At 40.1% G+C, this 20,904-nt stretch overlaps 1 protein-coding gene across 1 annotated transcript in view; it reads left to right on the top strand.

The window, feature by feature from the left end:
• Positions 1-20,904, top strand: part of LOC131954480 (gephyrin-like) — an 89,062-nt gene that overhangs the window by 49,387 nt on the left and 18,771 nt on the right. Inside the window, exons 12-15 of the mRNA XM_059318198.1 lie at positions 4,996-5,174; positions 9,171-9,324; positions 12,354-12,475; positions 15,194-15,355. Of these exons, the coding sequence (XP_059174181.1) occupies positions 4,996-5,174; positions 9,171-9,324; positions 12,354-12,475; positions 15,194-15,355 (617 nt within the window). The remainder of the gene's footprint in view (positions 1-4,995; positions 5,175-9,170; positions 9,325-12,353; positions 12,476-15,193; positions 15,356-20,904) is intronic.

Here is a 20,904-nt window from a genome sequence, read left to right as displayed (position 1 = left end):
AAACCATATACATATATGTATATATATATATATATATATATATATATATATATATATATATATATATATATATATAAAAATATATATATATATATATACATATATATATATATACATAAATACGTATATGTATGTATATATAGTTGGGTGTTGGTTGACTAAGATGTCCTAAGTAGCACTTTGTCTTTGAGTGAAGTGGCTGTAAGCTGCACCTCTCTGGTACCACCGGTGTTGAGTGTAAGCCGAGGGCACACGTTGGCGGCAGGAAGAGCTGTATGAAGCGTCTCTATATAGCGGACTAATTTGTTACACGTTCAGGTCGCATCATTGGGCTTTACGATCCCCTGCAGGTGGGGGGGGGGGGGTGTAAGGGGGGGGGTGGCTCTGTGGGAATTAAAAGCCGTGAAGATGAATGCGGGGTGTACGGTGTTCGTACCTGGAGACCCCGGGCCGTACTCTACCGGTTCTGAGGAGCTGTTAGGTCTCGCTAGATTTTATTCTCGTCACTGGGATTGGGAGCTTGTCTGTTTACCTCCCTTGTGAGATCGTAACAATGGCAGAATTTATATTTTTCATATGGTATACTAGATCTGCTATTTCGACCGACATTTTTTTTTAGGGTGGGAGGTATATATTACTCTGACTATCGTTTGCTGTATATAAATATATATGTTTTTTTACATGCATAAAGTGGTGTTTAGATATGGTTTGGATTAATAATCAACAATAAGAACCGTTGTTTTTTTTCGACGAAAGCGAACCATATAATTGTTGTAATAAAGTAACCCTTTAAGCCTTACCTTTTTATATTTATTTCGCGATCCTCTCCAACACAATGAACCTCATCTGCTCGGGGGTTTGAACTCGAGACTTTCCGGTTTAGCAACCATGAGCTGTACCGGCTCAACAAAGCCGACCCCCTCGTGGTCAGCACTAAAGCCATCCGCCTTAATTAACTACTACTGGATCCGACACGACAGCTGAATGTATTCAGAAATGGCGCCCCGTGTTGACGTTACATATAATTATCTGAACTTTAACCCCTGACGCAAGGGACGGAGTGGTCTAGCGGTAGAGAGCTGGATTGCTAGCCCGTAAGTCTCGATTTCGAATCCGGGTTCAAGTCAGTTGACCGTCCCTGAGTCCACCCAACTCTTATGGGTACCTAACTCACGTTAGGGAAAGTAAAAGCGGCTGGGCATAGTGCTGACCACACTATCTCTTCATATGCCGAGGTCACAGAAACAAACTCTACTTCACTTGCCTCATAGACCGTCAGGTTTGAAAGGGAAACTTTACTTTTACTTTACTTAACCTCTGACGCAGTTGTGCTGACAAATCTGAATGGTTTTTTTTCTTCTTTTGCTTTATGCACTTCGGTACTGAGATTTAGAATGTCTGTCGCTAATCTGAATTTTTTTTTTTTTTTTTTTTTTTTGCTTTATGCATTTCTATACTTAAAATGTCTGTCACTAAAAACATTTCTGCTGACAAACACATGTCGCGATAACTTGTTTTTAAGCATGTGGTAGGAAGCTGGGTTAATTATTCTTTACATCAAAGCAGCATCCCACGCTGCGATGCTATTGTTGTTGCCGTGATTTTCATGTTGACTTGAAATTTGTTTCTATAAGAGCTCATTAAATATACAATGCTCATCGCTTGATTTGAAAGAGAAAAAAACAGTTATTTGGGTTTTTTTTAAAAAGCAAATTGTTTGTCTAAGGAGACTTAATTTTATCTGAGGCATCAAAACTGTTAGCATTTATGAATATCGTGTGTTCACCGTAATGGCGGTCATTCCCCAAACGTTGGTAGCAGACGTATGTTGAAAACGTCCAGTCAGTGCTTAACTAAACAAGTATGACCAACGTAATAAGACATCACCAACATAACAAGACATCACCAACATAGTGAGACATCACCAACATAACGAGACATCACCAACATATTGAGACATCACCAACATAGTGAGACATCACCAACATAATGAGACATCACCAACATAATGAGACATCACCAACTTAATGAGACATCACCAACATAATGAGACATTACCAACATAATGAGACATCACCAACATAATGAGACATCACCAACATAATGAGACATCACCAACATAATGAGACATCACCAACATAATGAGACATCACCAACATAATGAGACATCACCACCTTCTAAAAACAAATACCCATTTTTTTTAAAAATATAGTCTCGCTGGCTTTATTATTTAACTTATTAGTCCTTAATCAAATACCTGGGATAGGTTTATCAGTACCTATTCTAGCTAATCATTTTCTTTTTAGCTTTTTTAATTAGACCTTCCGAATACCGGAAGCGATTTATTCCCACCCATTCAATTTCCTACGTTAAAAACTCAAAAAGTAATTTTTTTTATTACTCAGCAATGTGACAGATATACCCAAACGCTAATCACGATTTTGTATTTATTCCAATCTAATTACTAGCACGGAGGTGCGCCATTTCCTGACTGTCATTACCTCCGATCTTTCCCCAGCTTAGTATTTCAGTGCATTGCAATCGCACGTAGCAATTAAAGTTTCATTGTATGCTCTATTATGGGAGAACTGTTTTCTTCAACTGAAATGTTCTTTAAAGTTAAAACGATGTGTTTTTTAAAGTGTTTAGTAATATTATATAATTAAAAATGATCTTTACTTTTTTTTTTTTTTTAGATTTGAGCTACATAAATTTAACAAAAAAAATATGTAATTAAAAAACGAACCAAAGAATGTTGAAAAACGAAATTACTACCGTGATAAAAAAAAAATTATTAAAATAACCTGACCGTGTTCTACCCCCAACACTTTGTCATTTATAAATGTCATGCTAGGTGGGAAGGGTTTCTCCCGTATCTGTAGGCGGGCCAGCGGGCTAGTCTTTTAATGCGGCTCGTAGCCAGCCACTCACAACCGGGTGTTGCTGCTAGTGTGCACTGCTATTTCCCAACTCCTGTCTTATCCCCGAGCCATCTCATCGTTAAATTTTTTAACATTTAGAGGAGGAGAGAAAGGAAAATCAATGTGACCCAGTTCTGTCGGAGATGGAGGTAAAGGTGGGGAGTCGAACAAAGAAAGTACTAGAAGGATCTGGTTTAATTATGTGTCTTTTATTTTAACTTAAATCATATCTGTGAAAAGTTAAAAAAAAAAAAAAAAGAAAAATTGTCGGAGATAGGTGTTAGAATTAGAACAAAAAAGTACTCTAAAAATTGTGTTTACTTATGTATCTTTTATTTTACCATAAATCCAATAAGCTAAAAGATGTTTTTTTAATAGATTTACTTTTTTAACTTTTTTTTTTTTTTTTTTGCGGACTTCAATGTTTTCTTCAGTCAGTAAATTTTTTTTCTAGTCAGGGGTGTTAACTCTTGCAGGTGTGGTAACTCTAATTAAAGATGTTTGTCTCCTGAGGCCGATAGCCCCCCAGTGTTGAGTGCGAACACTAGCAGATAGACGATAAAGCCTTGCCAAGGGTTAACACAAAATAGTTAACGATATTTAGCTCTGAGATACAAGACGGGTGTGAGGGGGTTAATTAGATTTGTACCATTTGAAATCTTAGCGGTCGTGTCAGAATTGTGACAGTTCGAATAAAGCCGTGCTCACAATCATAATCGTAGGCAGGGGGTATTAGTGGAATGGGAGTGGGGGGAACGACACCCCCGCCCCCCAATAAACAAAAAAAACCCGTTAAGTTACTGCAATAGACGTCTGCGCGCACGTATGGAATTGTTATAATGCCATTCTAGTAAAACATAAAACCACAGTTGTACGTTATTAAAATATTGCTGTGGTAATGATATATATATATATATATATACACACACACATATATATATATATATATATATATATATATATACATACATATATATATATATATATATATATATATATATATATATATATATATATATATATATATATATATATATATATATAAATATATATATATACATACATATATATATATATATATGTGTGTGTATATATGTGTGTGTATATATGGGGGTTGCTGCTGATGGGTAGGTGGGTAAAAAGTACAGTATAATTTCTATTATGACGGTTTCAAAGACATGAAGGGATAATGTGGTCATCACTATGCCCAGCCCCCTTAACTTTCCCTAACATGAGTCGGGTAACCATCAGAGCTGTGTGTACTCATCTCCACACCCAGTAGCAAAAATCCTGCCCCCGCCACTGCACACATTACAGTGCTTCTTGCATTGTGACAGTTTGAATAAAGTAGGACACACTTCTTCTGTTTCTACCTCTGAGCAGTGTATACATACTTAAAGATGCATGTGTGTGTGTGTGAGCAAAACGTTCCAGTGTCTTGCCACCTGTGTTTTTTTTATTTGCGAGATTACTTGAACATTTGTATCAGCATCATCATTATTTCCTGTTCCTGCCCTCGACACATTGGACAGATGAAGTAGAGTTCATCTGTTTCAATGATATCAGAATACAAGGGGACATTGTTGTCAGCACTATACCCAGCCGCCTTTGTTGCCCTCTTGTCCTTAATATGAGCCCGGTACAGAGGCGTAGCTAGGGGAGGGCGGGTGGGGCGGACCCAAATGGGAAGAACCAGCATGAATAACTATAGCCTGTATATAAATGGGAGAGTGGGGGGGGGGGGGGGCGTAAAATTGATAGTTCGCCCCGGGCGCCAGAATGGGTCGCTACGCCATTGGTCAGGTACCCTTCAGAGTCGGACGGACTCAGTGAAGTCTGACGACCTCGAGCCCTGGATCGGAACTTTCGGGTTAGCCATCGTCAGCTCTACAATCCGACCACACCTTTCCCATGTGTCCTACGTGTTTCATAGACTCGACTTGCTTCCTTTCAGCCGAGGAAAGTTGTGACTAGCAATCCAACCACACCTTTCCCATGTGTACTACGTGTGTTTCATAGACTGGACTTATTCCTTTCAGTGTGTGTTTCATAGACTGAACTTATTCCTTTCAGCCTAGGAAAGCTGTGACCAGCGGAGTGTGTATGAGGATCAACACTGGCGCCCCAGTGCCCAGTGGAGCTGATGCTGTCGTTCAGGTGGAGGACACGGAGCTGGTGGAGGCGTCCATAGATGGTAAAACAGAGATACAGGTCAAGATCTTGACCTTTCCAACTGTTGGTCAGGACATTAGGTACGCCTCACATTTCTATAGATATAAGCATATGCACTGTTTATTAGATATGTTTGGAGCACTGAACTTTCCATCCAATAACAGGGAGTATGTAAAGTTCCCTTATAAACCTGGAGCATTAAGTAGCGTTCACCTGTTTCTGTGACCTCGACATATGAAGGGATAGTGTAGTCAGCACTATGCTCTCCCTCTTATTGTGAGTCATGTACCCAGAGCTTGGTGGACCCAGGGACATTCTACTGACTTGAGCCTAGATTTGAGCTTGAGATTTTCATGTTAGCAGTTGTATGCGTCACTATTCGACCATGCTGTCCCATTGTAAGAGGTAGTAGTTACCCTTTTGTAAGTGGTGTTCAGTAGAGTAGATGAAGTAGAGCTCACCTGATTCTGTGACCTCTTCATTAAAGGAATAGTATAGTCAGTTATGTGCGTAAGTCAGGTACCCATAAGTGCAGCAAATCCTAATAGCTTAATAGCTATATAACTGAACTTGAAACATTCAGGCAAGTAGTTATGCATTCTACCGTCCAACCACACCATCCCATTGTTCACTCCAACATTGATATACAATATTTTTTGGAAAGCGTTTTTTTTTCAGTATGTGTCAGACTTGATAATGGGAAATAAACACCAAATAAAATACTTAATTTCAATAAAAAGCTTTTTTTATCCAATACACAGTTATCTATCTATCTAATACTACTAAAAGTCAAGTTTGTTTACATGTTTGAATATTTATTTTTTTGTTTGTTTGTCCGATCGAGTTTTGTGATATGTTCGACTCTATCTGGAGAGCTGTAAAATAGTATGTAGGTAGAGAATAATTTTTTAATGCAGACAGACTGTTAATCACAAATTTATTTAAAGACGTTAATTAATTTATTGATTTATTCATACGTAGAGTAACCCATTTTTTTTTAAAATGTTAAAACATTGACTAAACTTTGTGGGAATAGTGACGTCACAGGTTTTTGTTTACTCTTTAGTACAATAAAATGGCGGCGTCTATCGAAGAAAATTGTGTTCCCATTCAAAAGTTTAACGCGTTCTAAATCTAATTTTCTGTCGGTCATAACTTTAACAATACGTCCGTTTGCTGTATTTATTACGTTCCAACACTTATATCAATTTTAAACTGTCTTTTTTCATTTAGTTTTACAATAAATTTCTCTAGATCTAAAGATCAGCTGTCGAAGGAAAGTTATGAATCTAGCCTAGATCTAGGTCACTAGACTCAATGTAAATTCTAGATCTAGACTTAATGTAAATTCTACATCTAGAATCTATTTCAGGCCTTAATACATCTAGAATCTATTTCAGGCCTTAATTATTTTATATAAATGATTGTTTGGCTAATTTAAGATAAAATTTAATTTGAAAGTTACTAGATTCTACTACTAGACTTAGATCTAGATCTATGCGCGGAGACTCAAAAGTATAGTATAAAAATTCATTTGTGACGTCACGAGTAAATAGCTAAGTTGGTAGCGTAGTCCGCTCTCATGCGGGTGGCACAGGTTCTAGACCAATATGTCAATGATATTTTTTTTCAATTTTTTTTTTTTTAGATGTGAATGATAAAGTTGCCTATCTGAACTTGGCAGGATACAGGGCAGGTGAAGTAGAGTTCATCTGTTTCTTTGTCCTAAGCATATGAAAGGATAGTGTGGTCAGAGACATGCTCGGCTGGAATCGTTTTTTAAACGATAAAAACATGTTGTCTGAGACTTGGCGGGACACTGGGCAGGTGAAGTAGAGGAGTAGGTCACATGTGACGTCAGTATATGAAGGGATAGTCCGAAATCGGTGTTTTCGGTGTTTTTAAAAGATAAGAAACATATTTTTGAATGTGGGGTCTGTTTTTTGTGACGATAAGTGACACTGCAGTAGCGTAGCGAGGAGGGGAGGGGGGGGGGGGGAAGGGGAGGCGGGGGGAGGTGGAGGGGGGGCGGGGGGACATATGTTGGGGCGCCAAAATGGTTTGGAAAAATAAATTGAAAGGTTGAGGGGGGTTCAAATCGAAAGTTTGAGTGGGGGGGGGGGTGCACATCAAAAGTTTGAAGGGGGGGGGGTTGAAAATCGAAATCTTGGGGGGGGGGGGGGTTAAAATCGAAAAGTTTGTCCCCGGGCGCCGGGAAGGGTCGCTATGCCTCTGAGTGACAGACGTGATGTTTTTTTATGGATGACCCCCGAAACCCACAGTTATCCAACGGATGACGGGTATTCTAGTATACTACTAAAAGTCAAGTTTGTTTACATGTTTGAATATTTATTTGTTTGTTTGTCCGATCGAAAATTGTGATATGTTCGACTCTATCTGGAGAGCTGTAAAATAGTATGTAGGTAGAGAATAATTTTTTAATGCAGACAGACTGTTAATCACAAATTTATTTAAAGACGTTAATTAATTAATTGATTTATTCATACGTAGAGTAACCCATTTTTTTTTAAAATGTTAAAACAAACCACTAAACTTTGTGGGAATAGTGACGTCACAGGTTTTTGTTTACTCTTTAGTACAATAAAATGGCGGCGTCTATCGAAGAAAATTGTGTTCCCATTCAAAAGTTTAACGCGTTCTAAATCTAATTTTCTGTTGGTCATAACTTTAACAATACGTCCGTTTGCTGTATTTATTACGTTCCAACACTTATATCAATTTTAAACTGTCTTTTTTCATTTAGTTTTACAATAAATTTCTCTAGATCTAAAGATCAGCTGTCGAAGGAAAGTTATGAATCTAGCCTAGATCTAGATCTAGCCTAGATCTAGGTCACTAGACTCAATGTAAATTCTAGATCTAGACTTAATGTAAATTCTACATCTAGAATCTATTTCAGGCCTTAATACATCTAGAATCTATTTCAGGCCTTAATACATCTAGAATCTATTTCAGGCCTTAATTATTTTATATAAATCTTTGTTTGGCTAATTTAGATAAAATTTAATTTGAAAGTTACTAGATTCTACTACTAGACTTAGATCTAGATCTATGCGCGGAGACTCAAAAGTATAGTATAAAAATTCATGTGTGACGTCACGAGTAAATAGCTAAGTTGGTAGCGTAGTCCGCTCTCATGCGGGTGGCACAGGTTCTAGACCAATATGTCAATGATATTTTTTTTCAATTTTTTTTTTTTAGATGTGAATGCTAAAGTTGCCTATCTGAACTTGGCAGGATACAGGGCAGGTGAAGTAGAGTTCATCTGTTTCTTTGTCCTAAGCATATGAAAGGATAGTGTGGTCAGAGACATGCTCGGCTGGAATCGTTTTTTAAACGATAAAACCATGTTGTCTGAGACTTGGCGGGACACTGGGCAGGTGAAGTAGAGTTGAGTAGGTCACATGTGACGTCAGTTTATGAAGGGATAGTCCGAAATCGGTGTTTTCGGTGTTTTTAAAAGATAAGAAACATATTTTTGAATGTGGGGTCTGTTTTTTGTGACGATAAGTGACACTGCAGTAGCGTAGCGAGGAGGGGGGCGGGAGGGGAGGCGGGGGGGGGGAAGGGGAGGCGGGGGGGGGAGGGGAGGTGGAGGGGGGCGGGGGGGGGACATATGTTGGGGCGCCAAAATGGTTTGGAAAAATAAATTGAAAGGTTGAGGGGGGTTCAAATGGAAAGTTTGAGTGTGGGGGGGGGGGGGGTGCACATCAAAAGTTTGAGGGGGGGGGGGTTGAAAATCGAAATCTTGGGGGGGGGGGTTCAAATCGAAAAGTTTGTCCCCGGGCGCCGGGAAGGGTCGCTATGCCTCTGAGTGACAGACGTGATGTTTTTTGATGGATGACCCCCGAAGCCCACAGTTATCCAACGGATGACGGGTATTCTAGTTTTATTTTTAAAAATATAAACATTTTGTGCCTGATTGCAATTCAAAAGTAGGAAGTCTATCTAACAATTGTAGGTATGATATTACATGTGTTTTTATGTTTACAACTGTAGCTAGTTGTTTGTTTAAAACAGTCTGGGTACAATCTGTTTGACCATTGCTGTTCCAGGCCCACTGGATCTGATATTGAACAGGGTCAAGAGATTCTTTGTGCGGGTCAGCGGCTGGGTCCAGCAGAGCTGGGTCTTCTAGCAACGGTTGGTGTCACCAGTGTCCAGTGTTATGGGCTGCCAGTGGTTGGGGTGCTGTCCACTGGAAATGAAGTGAGTTTTTTTTTTTTTTTTTTTTTTTTTTTACTTTGTTTAGTTTCAGTCATCAACATTCTTGTGGCACTATTGTGGAGCATCAGACTGCGTGGTCGAATAGTTTTGAGTTCTGATTTCAAGGCTTAAGTCTGTAGGATGTCCCTGAGCCCACCCAGCTGTAATGGGTACCTGACTCATGTTAGGGAAAGTAAAAGTAGATGGGCATAGTGTTATAACTGCTGTGTTCTATATGTGTACCACAGTTATGCAGTGAGAGGGTACAACTACCTGATCCAATACCATCTTTCCATATCACCACCATTTGATTATGTTTAGCTATCCTACAGTATATCTTGGGACACGACGACATCAACGCTACGAATGATTTAACAGAATGACATCGGTTACTAACTCTATTTATTGCACAATAAATAATGGGCATCGGACAGCTTGGACAAACGATACTACAACTAGACAACCTAACTCTAACATCACACGGACAAGACTCACTTCAATCTTCTTCCCCGGCAACAACGGAACTCACACTAAAACGTCACTTTCTTGCGTACAGCGTCACACACTCACTCGTTCAATATACGGTCGCACCATCAATCCTGCGCACCGATCTCTCAAGTCAAACATGCATCATAACATTACCCCCCTCTCCATTTAAGCTAATCACATTAGCTTTATTTATTACTTCAATAATACAACATTCTGTTTTACCTAACAATGGCAACTATGGTAGCATTCACACATAGACCTTAAAGACTAGACAATTTTAACCAATTCTTGAAGTTTCAGTTCAGTTCATTTCTCCGCGCGCACAAACATATTTTGACGATTCTGCAAAGTATACATCTCAGATCACCAGTTGGGTACACATCCTACAATCACACTTCACGTAAAGGCCAGGATTCCATACAATGTCGACCCAAACATCACCTTAGTTGTACTGAAAAGAAATTATTTCTAACGGAAAACAACATGTCACTACTACTCGGTTATCATTATCTAACATAGTCTCTCTAACCTAATGTATTAGACTTAATCTAATGTAGTACCTCTTCTGTTAACTACGCTACTTTATTTATATAATAAATCACATCTCACGCGTTAATTTAGTACTAAGTAATTAAGTAACCACATCAAATTTCATAAATCACTTTATCACCTGCATATATTCATCTCCTGTTTCAATGACATGTACCAATAATAATTCTTAACATCTTCAGTAACCAAATACGATATCACATAGAGGAATATTTTCCCTAGAACCCTTAAATCCATGTCCAGGTACTCGGTACATCCTCGAGCTACCCACAAAAAAAAAATCTGACTGCATCCTCAGTCTTGAAATCAACTAACTACCGATGAAGCAACCGACCAACGAACTATCCCCCTGCTGGCCGGGTGACGACACCAAATTATCATAAAACAACATTATCCTAATCTACTGGGTTCCTTACGCTAAGAAAACAAACCTCATAGAATAACATATCATCACATATAATAAATTGAAAATCATATTATTATAATAAATCAAATCCAGATCATAGTGACATCATCTTGTCAACAACATAACACCGCCCTCAAACCGGCGTGTCTACATTATCTATAACAATATCAATTATCACTAATACTGATCTCTTACTTATCATACAACAACCCTCATTAGCATAACACAGCAATGGGCTCACAATACCTACAGCCCCTGCTTAACCACTACAATTTTTTGTTTCACTAGGACGTAATAGAAAAAATAATGTACATGCCTACTACTTAAAAAATATATGAAGAGGTACTACTTATCTAATTTGTAGAACTTGGGCATCATCGTCGGCTTCATGACACAACACACACTTCCCACACAGATCCCCTTGTCCTTCACAACACAGGTCCTCCCAGCACGGTCTTCACGTCAGGGTCCTCACAACACGGTCATCACATGTTCTCCCCACACGGTTCTTCATGGCACGGGTCCTCACATCAAGGGTCATAACGGCATGGGTCATCAGAGCACGGGTCTTCTTAGAACTGGTCTTCATACGTATGTCTTCAAACACGGGTCTTCTTAGCACGGGTCTTCAAACACGGATCTTCTTAGCACGGGTCTTCAAACACGGGTCTTCTTAGCACGGGTCTTCACACACGATTTTCACAATAATAGTCCATATATCACAGAGACATAGTCCGTACGAAAATTATGTCGATGGAACTTGACTGATTAGACACTGATAGCGTTTTCTGACTAGATTCTAGATGTTATTTCCGCCGACTAGCTTCTAAGTGCTTTTAAGTTACTTCGCCTTGCAATACTACTTCATGCTGTTATACTGCTTGAGCTGTCTTCATTCTGTTATAGCTGCTTCGTGTTACTATAGCTGTTTCACGTTAATACTGCTCCACCATGTTATAACTGCTGTGTTCTATATGTGTACCACAGTTATGCAGTGAGAGGGTACAACTACCTGATCCAATACCATCTTTCCATATCACCACCATTTGATTATGTTTAGCTATCCTACAGTATATCTTGGGACACGACGACATCAACGCTACGAATGATTTAACAGAATGACATCGGTTACTAACTCTATTTATTGCACAATAAATAATGGGCATCGGACAGCTTGGACAAACGATACTACAACTAGACAACCTAACTCTAACATCACACGGACAAGACTCACTTCAATCTTCTTCCCCGGCAACAACGGAACTCACACTAAAACGTCACTCTCTTGCGTACAGCGTCACACACTCACTCGTTCAATATACGGCCGCACCATCAATCCTGCGCACCGATCTCTCAAGTCAAACATGCATCATAACACATAGTGCTGACTACATTATCCCTGCATATGCTCGTCGAACTGACCACACTATCCTCTCCATCTGCTATGTTGAATGTCAGATGTGAAAGGTGAACTATGCTTTAGTTCTCCACTGGTTCTAATTGGTAAAAGACATAAATAGCTTTAAGTGATTAAACTGCTGAAGATTGTCCTATCTATGGAGTTAACCATTGTTCTAATCCTGATTAGCTAATTGAGCCCCATGCTGCACTCACTGAAGGAAAGATTCGAGACAGCAACAGAACCACCTTGTTGAACCAGCTGAGAGAGAACAGGATCCCCACAGTGGACTTGGGCATAGTTGTAGACTCGTGAGTAGATTGTTGAGGCTGTAGACATACATGTATGTAGGCATAGTTGTAGACTCGTGAGTACTTTGTTGAGACTGTAGACATACATGTATGTGGGCATAGTTGTAGACTCGTGAGTAGATTGTTGAGACTGTAGACATACATGTATGTAGGCATAGTTGTAGACTCGTGAGTAGATTGTTGTGGCTGTAGACATACATTTATGTGTGCATAGTTGTAGACTCGTGAGTAGATTGTTGTGGCTGTAGACATACATTTATGTGTGCATAGTTGTAGACTCGTGAGTAGATTGTTGTGGCTGTAGACATATATGTATGTAGGCATAGTTGTAGACTCGTGAGTACTTTGTTGAGGCTGTAGACATACATGTATGTGGGCATAGTTGTAGACTCGTGAGTACTTTGTTGAGGCTGTAGACATACATGTATGTGGGCATAGTTGTAGACTCGTGAGTAGATTGTTGTGGCTGTAGACATACATTTATGTGGGCATAGTTGTAGACTAGTGAGTAGATTGTTGTGGCTGTAGACATACATGTATGTGGGCATAGTTGTAGACTCGTGAGTAGATTGTTGTGGCTGTAGACATACATGTATGTGGGCATAGTTGTAGACTCGTGAGTACTTTGTTGAGGCTGTAGACATACATGTATGTGGGCATAGTTGTAGACTCGTGAGTAGATTGTTGTGGCTGTAGACATACATGTATGTGGGCATAGTTGTAGACTCGTGAGTACTGCGTTGTGGCTGTAGACATACATGTATGTGGGCATAGTTGTAGACTCGTGAGTACTTTGTTGAGGCTGTAGACATACATGTATGTGGGCATAGTTGTAGACTAGTGAGTACTTTGTTGAGGCTGTAGACATACATGTATGTGGGCATAGTTGTAGACTCGTGAGTACTGCGTTGTGGCTGTAGACATACATGTATGTGGGCATAGTTGTAGACTCGTGAGTACTGCGTTGTGGCTGTAGACATACATGTATGTGGGCATAGTTGTAGACTCGTAAGTACTTTGTTGAGTCTTTAGACATACATGTATGTGGGCATAGTTGTAGACTAGTGAGTAGATTGTTGTGGCTGTAGACATACATGTATGTGGGCATAGTTGTAGACTAGTGAGTAGATTGTTGAGGCTGTAGACATACATGTATGTGGGCATAGTTGTAGACTCGTGAGTACTTTGTTGAGGCTGTAGACATACATGTATGTGGGCATAGTTGTAGACTAGTGAGTAGATTGTTGTGGCTGTAGACATACATGTATGTGGGCATAATTGTAGACTAGTGAGTAGATTGTTGTGGCTGTAGACATACATGTATGTGGGCATAGTTGTAGACTCGTAAGTACTTTGTTGAGACTGTAGACATACATGTATGTGGGCATAGTTGTAGACTCGTGAGTACTGCGTTGTGACTGTAGACATACATGTATGTAGGCATAGTTGTAGACTAGTGAGTAGATTGTTGAGGCTGTAGACATACATGTATGTAGGCATAGTTGTAGACTCGTGAGTACTTTGTTGAGGCTGTAGACATACATGTATGTGGGCATAGTTGTAGACTCGTGAGTACTGCGTTGTGGCTGTAGACATACATGTATGTGGGCATAGTTGTAGACTAGTGAGTACTTTGTTGAGTCTTTAGACATACAAGTATGTGTGCATAGTTGTAGACTCGTGAGTAGATTGTTGTGGCTGTAGACATACATGTATGTAGGCATAGTTGTAGACTCGTGAGTAGATTGTTGTGGCTGTAGACATACATGTATGTAGGCATAGTTGTAGACTCGTGAGTACTTTGTTGAGGCTGTAGACATACATGTATGTGGGCATAGTTGTAGACTCGTGAGTAGATTGTTGAGGCTGTAGACATACATGTATGTGGGCATAGTTGTAGACTCGTGAGTACTTTGTTGAGGCTGTAGACATACATGTATGTGGGCATAGTTGTAGACTCGTGAGTAGATTGTTGAGGCTGTAGACATACATTTATGTGTGCATAGTTGTAGACTCGTGAGTAGATTGTTGTGGCTGTAGACATACATGTATGTAGGCATAGTTGTAGACTCGTGAGTAGATTGTTGTGGCTGTAGACATACATGTATGTAGGCATAGTTGTAGACTCGTGAGTAGATTGTTGAGGCTGTAGACATACATGTATGTAGGCATAGTTGTAGACTCGTGAGTACTTTGTTGAGACTGTAGACATACATGTATGTGGGCATAGTTGTAGACTCGTGAGTAGATTGTTGAGGCTGTAGACATACATGTATGTGTGCAAAGCTGTAGATTTGTGAGTAGATTGTTGAGTCTGTAGACATTTAAGTAAATAGGGTGTATTTGTGGGTGGCTGTGTACAACTGGATTTCTGTACAAGCACATGTTTGTACATGTGGATATGTGAAAAAATTGCAATTGTGTCCACATGGATATGTAAAACAGTACATCTGCATATCAGTGGATATGTGACAGTGTATATTACAAGTGCATACACAATAGAAATTTATATAATCATGTGTAAAACATGATGCATATCCAAGTGTATATGTGTACTTGATTGTGTACAATAGGATATATGTACAAGTTGGTGTGTGTATAATTGTATGTCTGTACTACTTGGTGCATACAACTGGATGTGTGTACAGGTGTTGTGTACAAGCAAATGTACATATAAGTATGTATTAAGATCACCAAGTGTACCCCATCTCTCCACAGACCAGATGCCCTAGTCCAGAAGCTGACAGAAGCCCTGGAGACTGTGGACATTATTGTCACAACTGGGGGCGTGTCCATGGGAGACAAGGATTACCTCAAGCAGGTGCTCCAGGTGGACTTCAAGGCACAGCTCCATTTCGCCAGGGTCCTTATGAAACCTGGGTAAGTTGATGCTGCTGGAAATGTATCCATTTCGCCAGGGTCCTTATGAAACCTGGGTAAGTTGATGCTGGAAATGTATCCATTTCGCCAGGGTCCTTATGAAACCTGAGTAAGTTGATGCTGGAAATGTATCCATTTCGCCAGGGTCCTTATGAAACCTGGGTAAGTTGATGCTGGAAATGTATCCATTTCGCCAGGGTCCTTATGAAACCTGGGTAAGTTGATGCTGCTGGAAATGTATCCATTTCGCCAGGGTCCTTATGAAACCTGGGTAAGTTGATGCTGGAAATGTATTCATTTTGCCAGGGTCCTTATGAAACCTGGGTAAGTTGATGCTGGAAATGTATCCATTTCGCCAGGGTCCTTATGAAACCTGGGTAAGTTGATGCTGGAAATGTATCCATTTTGCCAGGGTCCTTATGAAACCTGGGTAAGTTGATGCTGGAAATGTATCCATTTCGCCAGGGTCCTTATGAAACCTGGGTAAGTTGATGCTGGAAATGTATCCATTTTGCCAGGGTCCTTATGAAACCTAGGTAAGTTGATGCTGGAAATGTATCCATTTCGCCAGGGTCCTTATGAAACCTGGGTAAGTTGATGCTGGAAATGTATCCATTTTGCCAGGGTCCTTATGAAACCTGGGTAAGTTGATGCTGGAAATGTATCCATTTCGCCAGGGTCCTTATGAAACCTGGGTAAGTTGATGCTGGAAATGTATCCATTTCGCCAGGGTCCTTATGAAACCTGGGTAAGTTGATGCTGGAAATGTATCCATTTTGCCAGGGTCCTTATGAAACCTGGGTAAGTTAATGCTGGAAATGTATCCATTTCGCCAGGGTCCTTATGAAACCTGGGTAAGTTGATGCTGGAAATGTATCCATTTCGCCAGGGTCCTTATGAAACCTGGGTAAGTTGATGCTGGAAATGTATCCATTTCGCCAAGGTCCTAATGAAACCTGGGTAAGTTGATGCTGGAAATGTATCCATTTTGCCAGGGTCCTTATGAAACCTGGGTAAGTTGATGCTGGAAATGTATCCATTTCGCCAGGGTCCTTATGAAACCTGGGTAAGTTGATGCTGGAAATGTATCCATTTCGCCAGGGTCCTTATGAAACCTGGGTAAGTTGATGCTGGAAATGTATCCATTTTGCCAGGGTCCTGATGAAACCTGGGTAAGTTGATGCTGGAAATGTATCCATTTTACCAGGGTCCTTATGAAACCTGGGTAAGTTGATGCTGGAAATGTATCCATTTCGCCAGGGTCCTTATGAAACCTGGGTAAGTTGATGCTGGAAATGTATCTATTTTGCCAGGGTCCTTATGAAACCTGGGTAAGTTGATGCTGGAAATGTATCCATTTCGCCAGGGTCCTTATGAAACCTGGGTAAGTTGATGCTGGAAATGTATCCATTTCGCCAGGGTCCTTATGAAACCTGGGTAAGTTGATGCTGGAAATGTATCCATTTCGCCAGGGTCCTTATGAAACCTGGGTAAGTTGATGCTGGAAATGTATCCATTTCGCCAGGGTCCTTATGAAACCTGGGTAAGTTGATGCTGGAAATGTATCCATTTCGCCAGGGTCCTTATGAAACCTGGGTAAGTTAATGCTGGAATGTTTGGGGTGTTAAGTGTGGAGTATACATGTAAGCTCTTGGTAGTATTCAGAGATGGGTGCCATTCAGAAATGGAGGGGGGGGGGGGGATAGTGTGGCTTAGTGGTAGAGCATTAGACTGCTAACCTAAAGCCTCGAGTTCAAATCTGGGTTCAAGTCAGTAGAACATCCCTAAGTCTACACAACTCTGATGGGTAGACGTTAGGGAAAGTAAAGACCGCTGGACATAGTGCTGACCACACTATCTCTTCATATGCTGAGCTCACAGAAACAAGTGAACTGTACTTGCCCCGTGGACCGTCAGATTCGCAACGGAACCTTACTTTTACCATTCTTCAGAGGCAGTACCCGTTCAATGATGGGTTCAATTCGGGTGCCATTTAGAGCTGGGTACCATTCAGAAATGGGTTCCATTATGTGCAGGTTACCATTTAGAGACGGGTACCCTATACAACTGAGTGTTCTTTAGACTTGCTGTGAAAAAATATTCTCAACCTAGAATCTTCAGGCTAATGATTACTCGGTTTCTTCATTGTTAAAATGATTATACATAGATCTATGTGGCAGCTGATTCGTCTCCTATCTAATGCCTTACAGTGTAGTCCAATTTTTGTGTGTGACACGGGACCACAAGGCATATGCCATGCCACCAGTGTTTCTTCCAAATTTTTTTCTCCGGGTGGAGGGGGGGGGCGGTAGACTTTCTTCGGGGGGGGGGGGGGGGCGCTACACCTCCCCCCCCCCCCCGAAGAGATGCCTGGAAGAAACTCTGCATGCCACTGACATAATTCATTTGTCACTGCAATATGGCACTGACATGTTACTGACATGATTCTCTTACTGCAATAAATAATATGCCTCTGTTAAAAAGCCAACGCCTTTAACATGGAGTTCGATAAAAACAAAAAAGCTATAAATAGGTTTAGACCTCAATATTTTATATCTTAACGCCTTATTAGGTCAGCCACCTCTTGCATAGGTATTCGGCAGTGTTCTATATTTAGACTCGGGGAAAATCCAATAGTCGGCCACTTGGATGCACTCAGTTGAAGTTAATACCGAAGAGAATGTTAGTTTTATTTTTAGAATCATCAGCTCCAACATGCATGTAAGACATTAGCGGTGTGTGGGTGTTGTCTCATGTCAACAACCTTTCAGCTTTTAAAAAGTAAAGAATTAAGAGGTTTTTTAAATTAAGAGTTTTTAAACAAGTAAAGAATTATTTTTTTTTAAAGTAAAGAATTAAGAGTTGTTACAAATTTGCAAAGCATATAGAGTTTGAAACAAGTAAAGAACTGAGTATTTAAAAAGTCAAGAATTGAGTATTTAAAAAGTCAAGAATTGAGTATTTAAAAAGTCAAGAATTTAAGGTTTTTTTTTTAAATAAAGAATTGAGAGTTTTGAAACGGGTTAAGAATTGGATAGATTAAAAGAGTTAAGAGGGGTTTTATAAAGTCAAGTATTGGTTGGTTTTTAAAAAGTTAAGAATTGAGGGGGTCTTACAAAAACAATATACATAATTTGGAAGGTGGAGGGGATTTAAAAAGTTAAGAATTAATTGTTTTAGAAAGTAAAGAATTGAGGGGGTGCCTTAAAGGTAAAGAATTGATGCGTTTGAAAAAAAAAATACGTATGGGTTTCTTTAAAAATATAAAGCTTTCGTGAATATTTTTCTTTAAATGTAAGAGTTTTTTTTAATGAATAATTGTGAGGTTTAATAAGTAAAGAATGAAATGGTAAAAAAAAAAAAAAAAAACCGTTGAGGGTTTAGAAGATCCAAAGACGTGAGAACCTCCACATCGTGTTGGTGTACACGGGCATTAAGGGGAAACAACTCGTTGTTGTTTAAAGGTTAAGAACGGTGTGGAGAGAGACACCACGTGGATAGCTAGCTGGAGTGACATCACGGAAAACAAAGCCAAGTGCTGGGTGGGGGGGGGGGGGGATGGGGGGGGGGGACTGGTGTACTGAGTGCATTGCTGCATTTAGCGGTGTAAAAAAACAACATTGATCGGGCAACGCTCCGGTGGTGATGGATGGGTAACATCTTCACCAGGTGGATTAGTAGGATTAATGCGCTCCCCTAATTACAGGGAAATTTTAATGTAGAAACCTCTTGCTGGTGGGGGATGTAACATTTTCACCAGGTGGATTAGTAGGATTAATGCGCTTCCCCAATTACAGGGAAATTTTAATGTAGAAACCTCTTGCTAGTTGGGGATGTAACATCTTCACCAGGTGGATTAGTAGGATTAATGCGCTTCCCCAATTACAGGGAAATTTTAATGTAGAACCTCTTGCTAGTGGGGGATGTAACATCTTCACCAGGTGGATTAGTTGGATTAATGCGTTTCTCCAATTACAGGGAAATTTTAATGTAGAAACCTCTTGCTGGTGGGGGATGTAACATCTTCACCAGGTGGATTAGTAGGATTAATGCGCTTCCCCAATTACAGGGAAATTTTAATGTAGAAACCTCTTGCTGGTAGGGGATGTAACATCTTCACCAGGTGGATTAGTAGGATTAATGCGCTCCCCCAATTACAGGGAAATTTTAATGTAGAAACCTCTTGCTAGTGGGGGATGTAACATCTTCACCAGGTGGATTAGTAGGATTAATGCGTTTCCCCAATTACAGGGAAATTTTAATGTAGAAACCTCTTGCTGGTGGGGGATGTAACATCTTCACCAGGTGGATTAGTAGGATTAATGCGCTTCCCCAATTACATGGAAATTTTAATGTAGAAACCTCTTGCTTGTGGGGGATGTAACATCTTCACCAGGTGGATTAGTAGGATTAATGCGCTTCCCCAATTACAGGGAAATTTTTATGTAGAAACCTCTTGCTAGTGGGGGATGTAACATCTTCACCAGGTGGATTAGTAGGATTAATGCGTTTCCCCAATTACAGGGAAATTTTAATGTAGAAACCTCTTGCTGGTGGGGGATGTAACATCTTCACCAGGTGGATTAGTAGGATTAATGCGCTTCCCCAATTACATGGAAATTTTAATGTAGAAACCTCTTGCTTGTGGGGGATGTAACATCTTCACCAGGTGGATTAGTAGGATTAATGCGCTTCCCCAATTACAGGGAAATTTTTATGTAGAAACCTCTTGCTGGTGGGGGATGTAACATCTTCACCAGGTGGATTAGTAGGATTAATGCGCTCCCCCAATTACAGGGAAATTTTAATGTAGAAACCTCTCGCTAGTGGGGGATGAATTTTTTAAAAAAAAAGGTATGAATAAAAAAAAGGTGAGCTTTAATGTTATAATTATGTTACCTGGGTTACCTGAATGATTGTGTCTATCCTTAAGACGGGGCTGGTTTTTTTTTTAATATACACCACACACATGTATACCACACACACTATACGGGCACACATACTCCTCACACACACGCGACAGATACACTCATTTACCTGATTCACACACCACACACAATCACCTCACACCCACCAGATACACTAATTCACCTCACACACACAACCACCTCCCACACACTACACACACACTTTCACCTAATTACACACGCACCCCACACACATTTACTTTCCACACACACACACCACACAGACACAGACACGCACACATTATTGATGTGTTTTCTTTCTTCCTCCTCCCCCCCCCCCCTCTCTCTCTTTCACTCACTCACTGATTTATTCACTAAGCATAACAATGTTGTGTTGTCGCGTCAACTGTGCACCTATTACTGCTAGAACATCTTTACGACATGAAGATTTAGTTCTCTGTTTGTAATCCACTCTCTCTCTAGTGAACTAGTGGTCTCTAACACTCAACTAGCGCTTCCCTCTGTTATTGGCGTTTTGTTTTTTGGCAGTCTAAAAATTGCGTTAGTATTTCTCTAATTTATTGTATGAGTTGGATCTTTCTGATACAGCAATAACAGCTTTTGTAATCTGTGATGTGGGCA

Source organism: Physella acuta, unplaced genomic scaffold (genome assembly GCF_028476545.2).
Source record: "Physella acuta isolate Inbredline_101_S28 unplaced genomic scaffold, ASM2847654v3 ptg001004l, whole genome shotgun sequence".
NCBI classification, from domain to species: domain Eukaryota; kingdom Metazoa; phylum Mollusca; class Gastropoda; family Physidae; genus Physella; species Physella acuta.
Note: the sequence above shows the minus strand (reverse complement) of the source record. Positions and strands in the feature narration are given on the sequence as shown.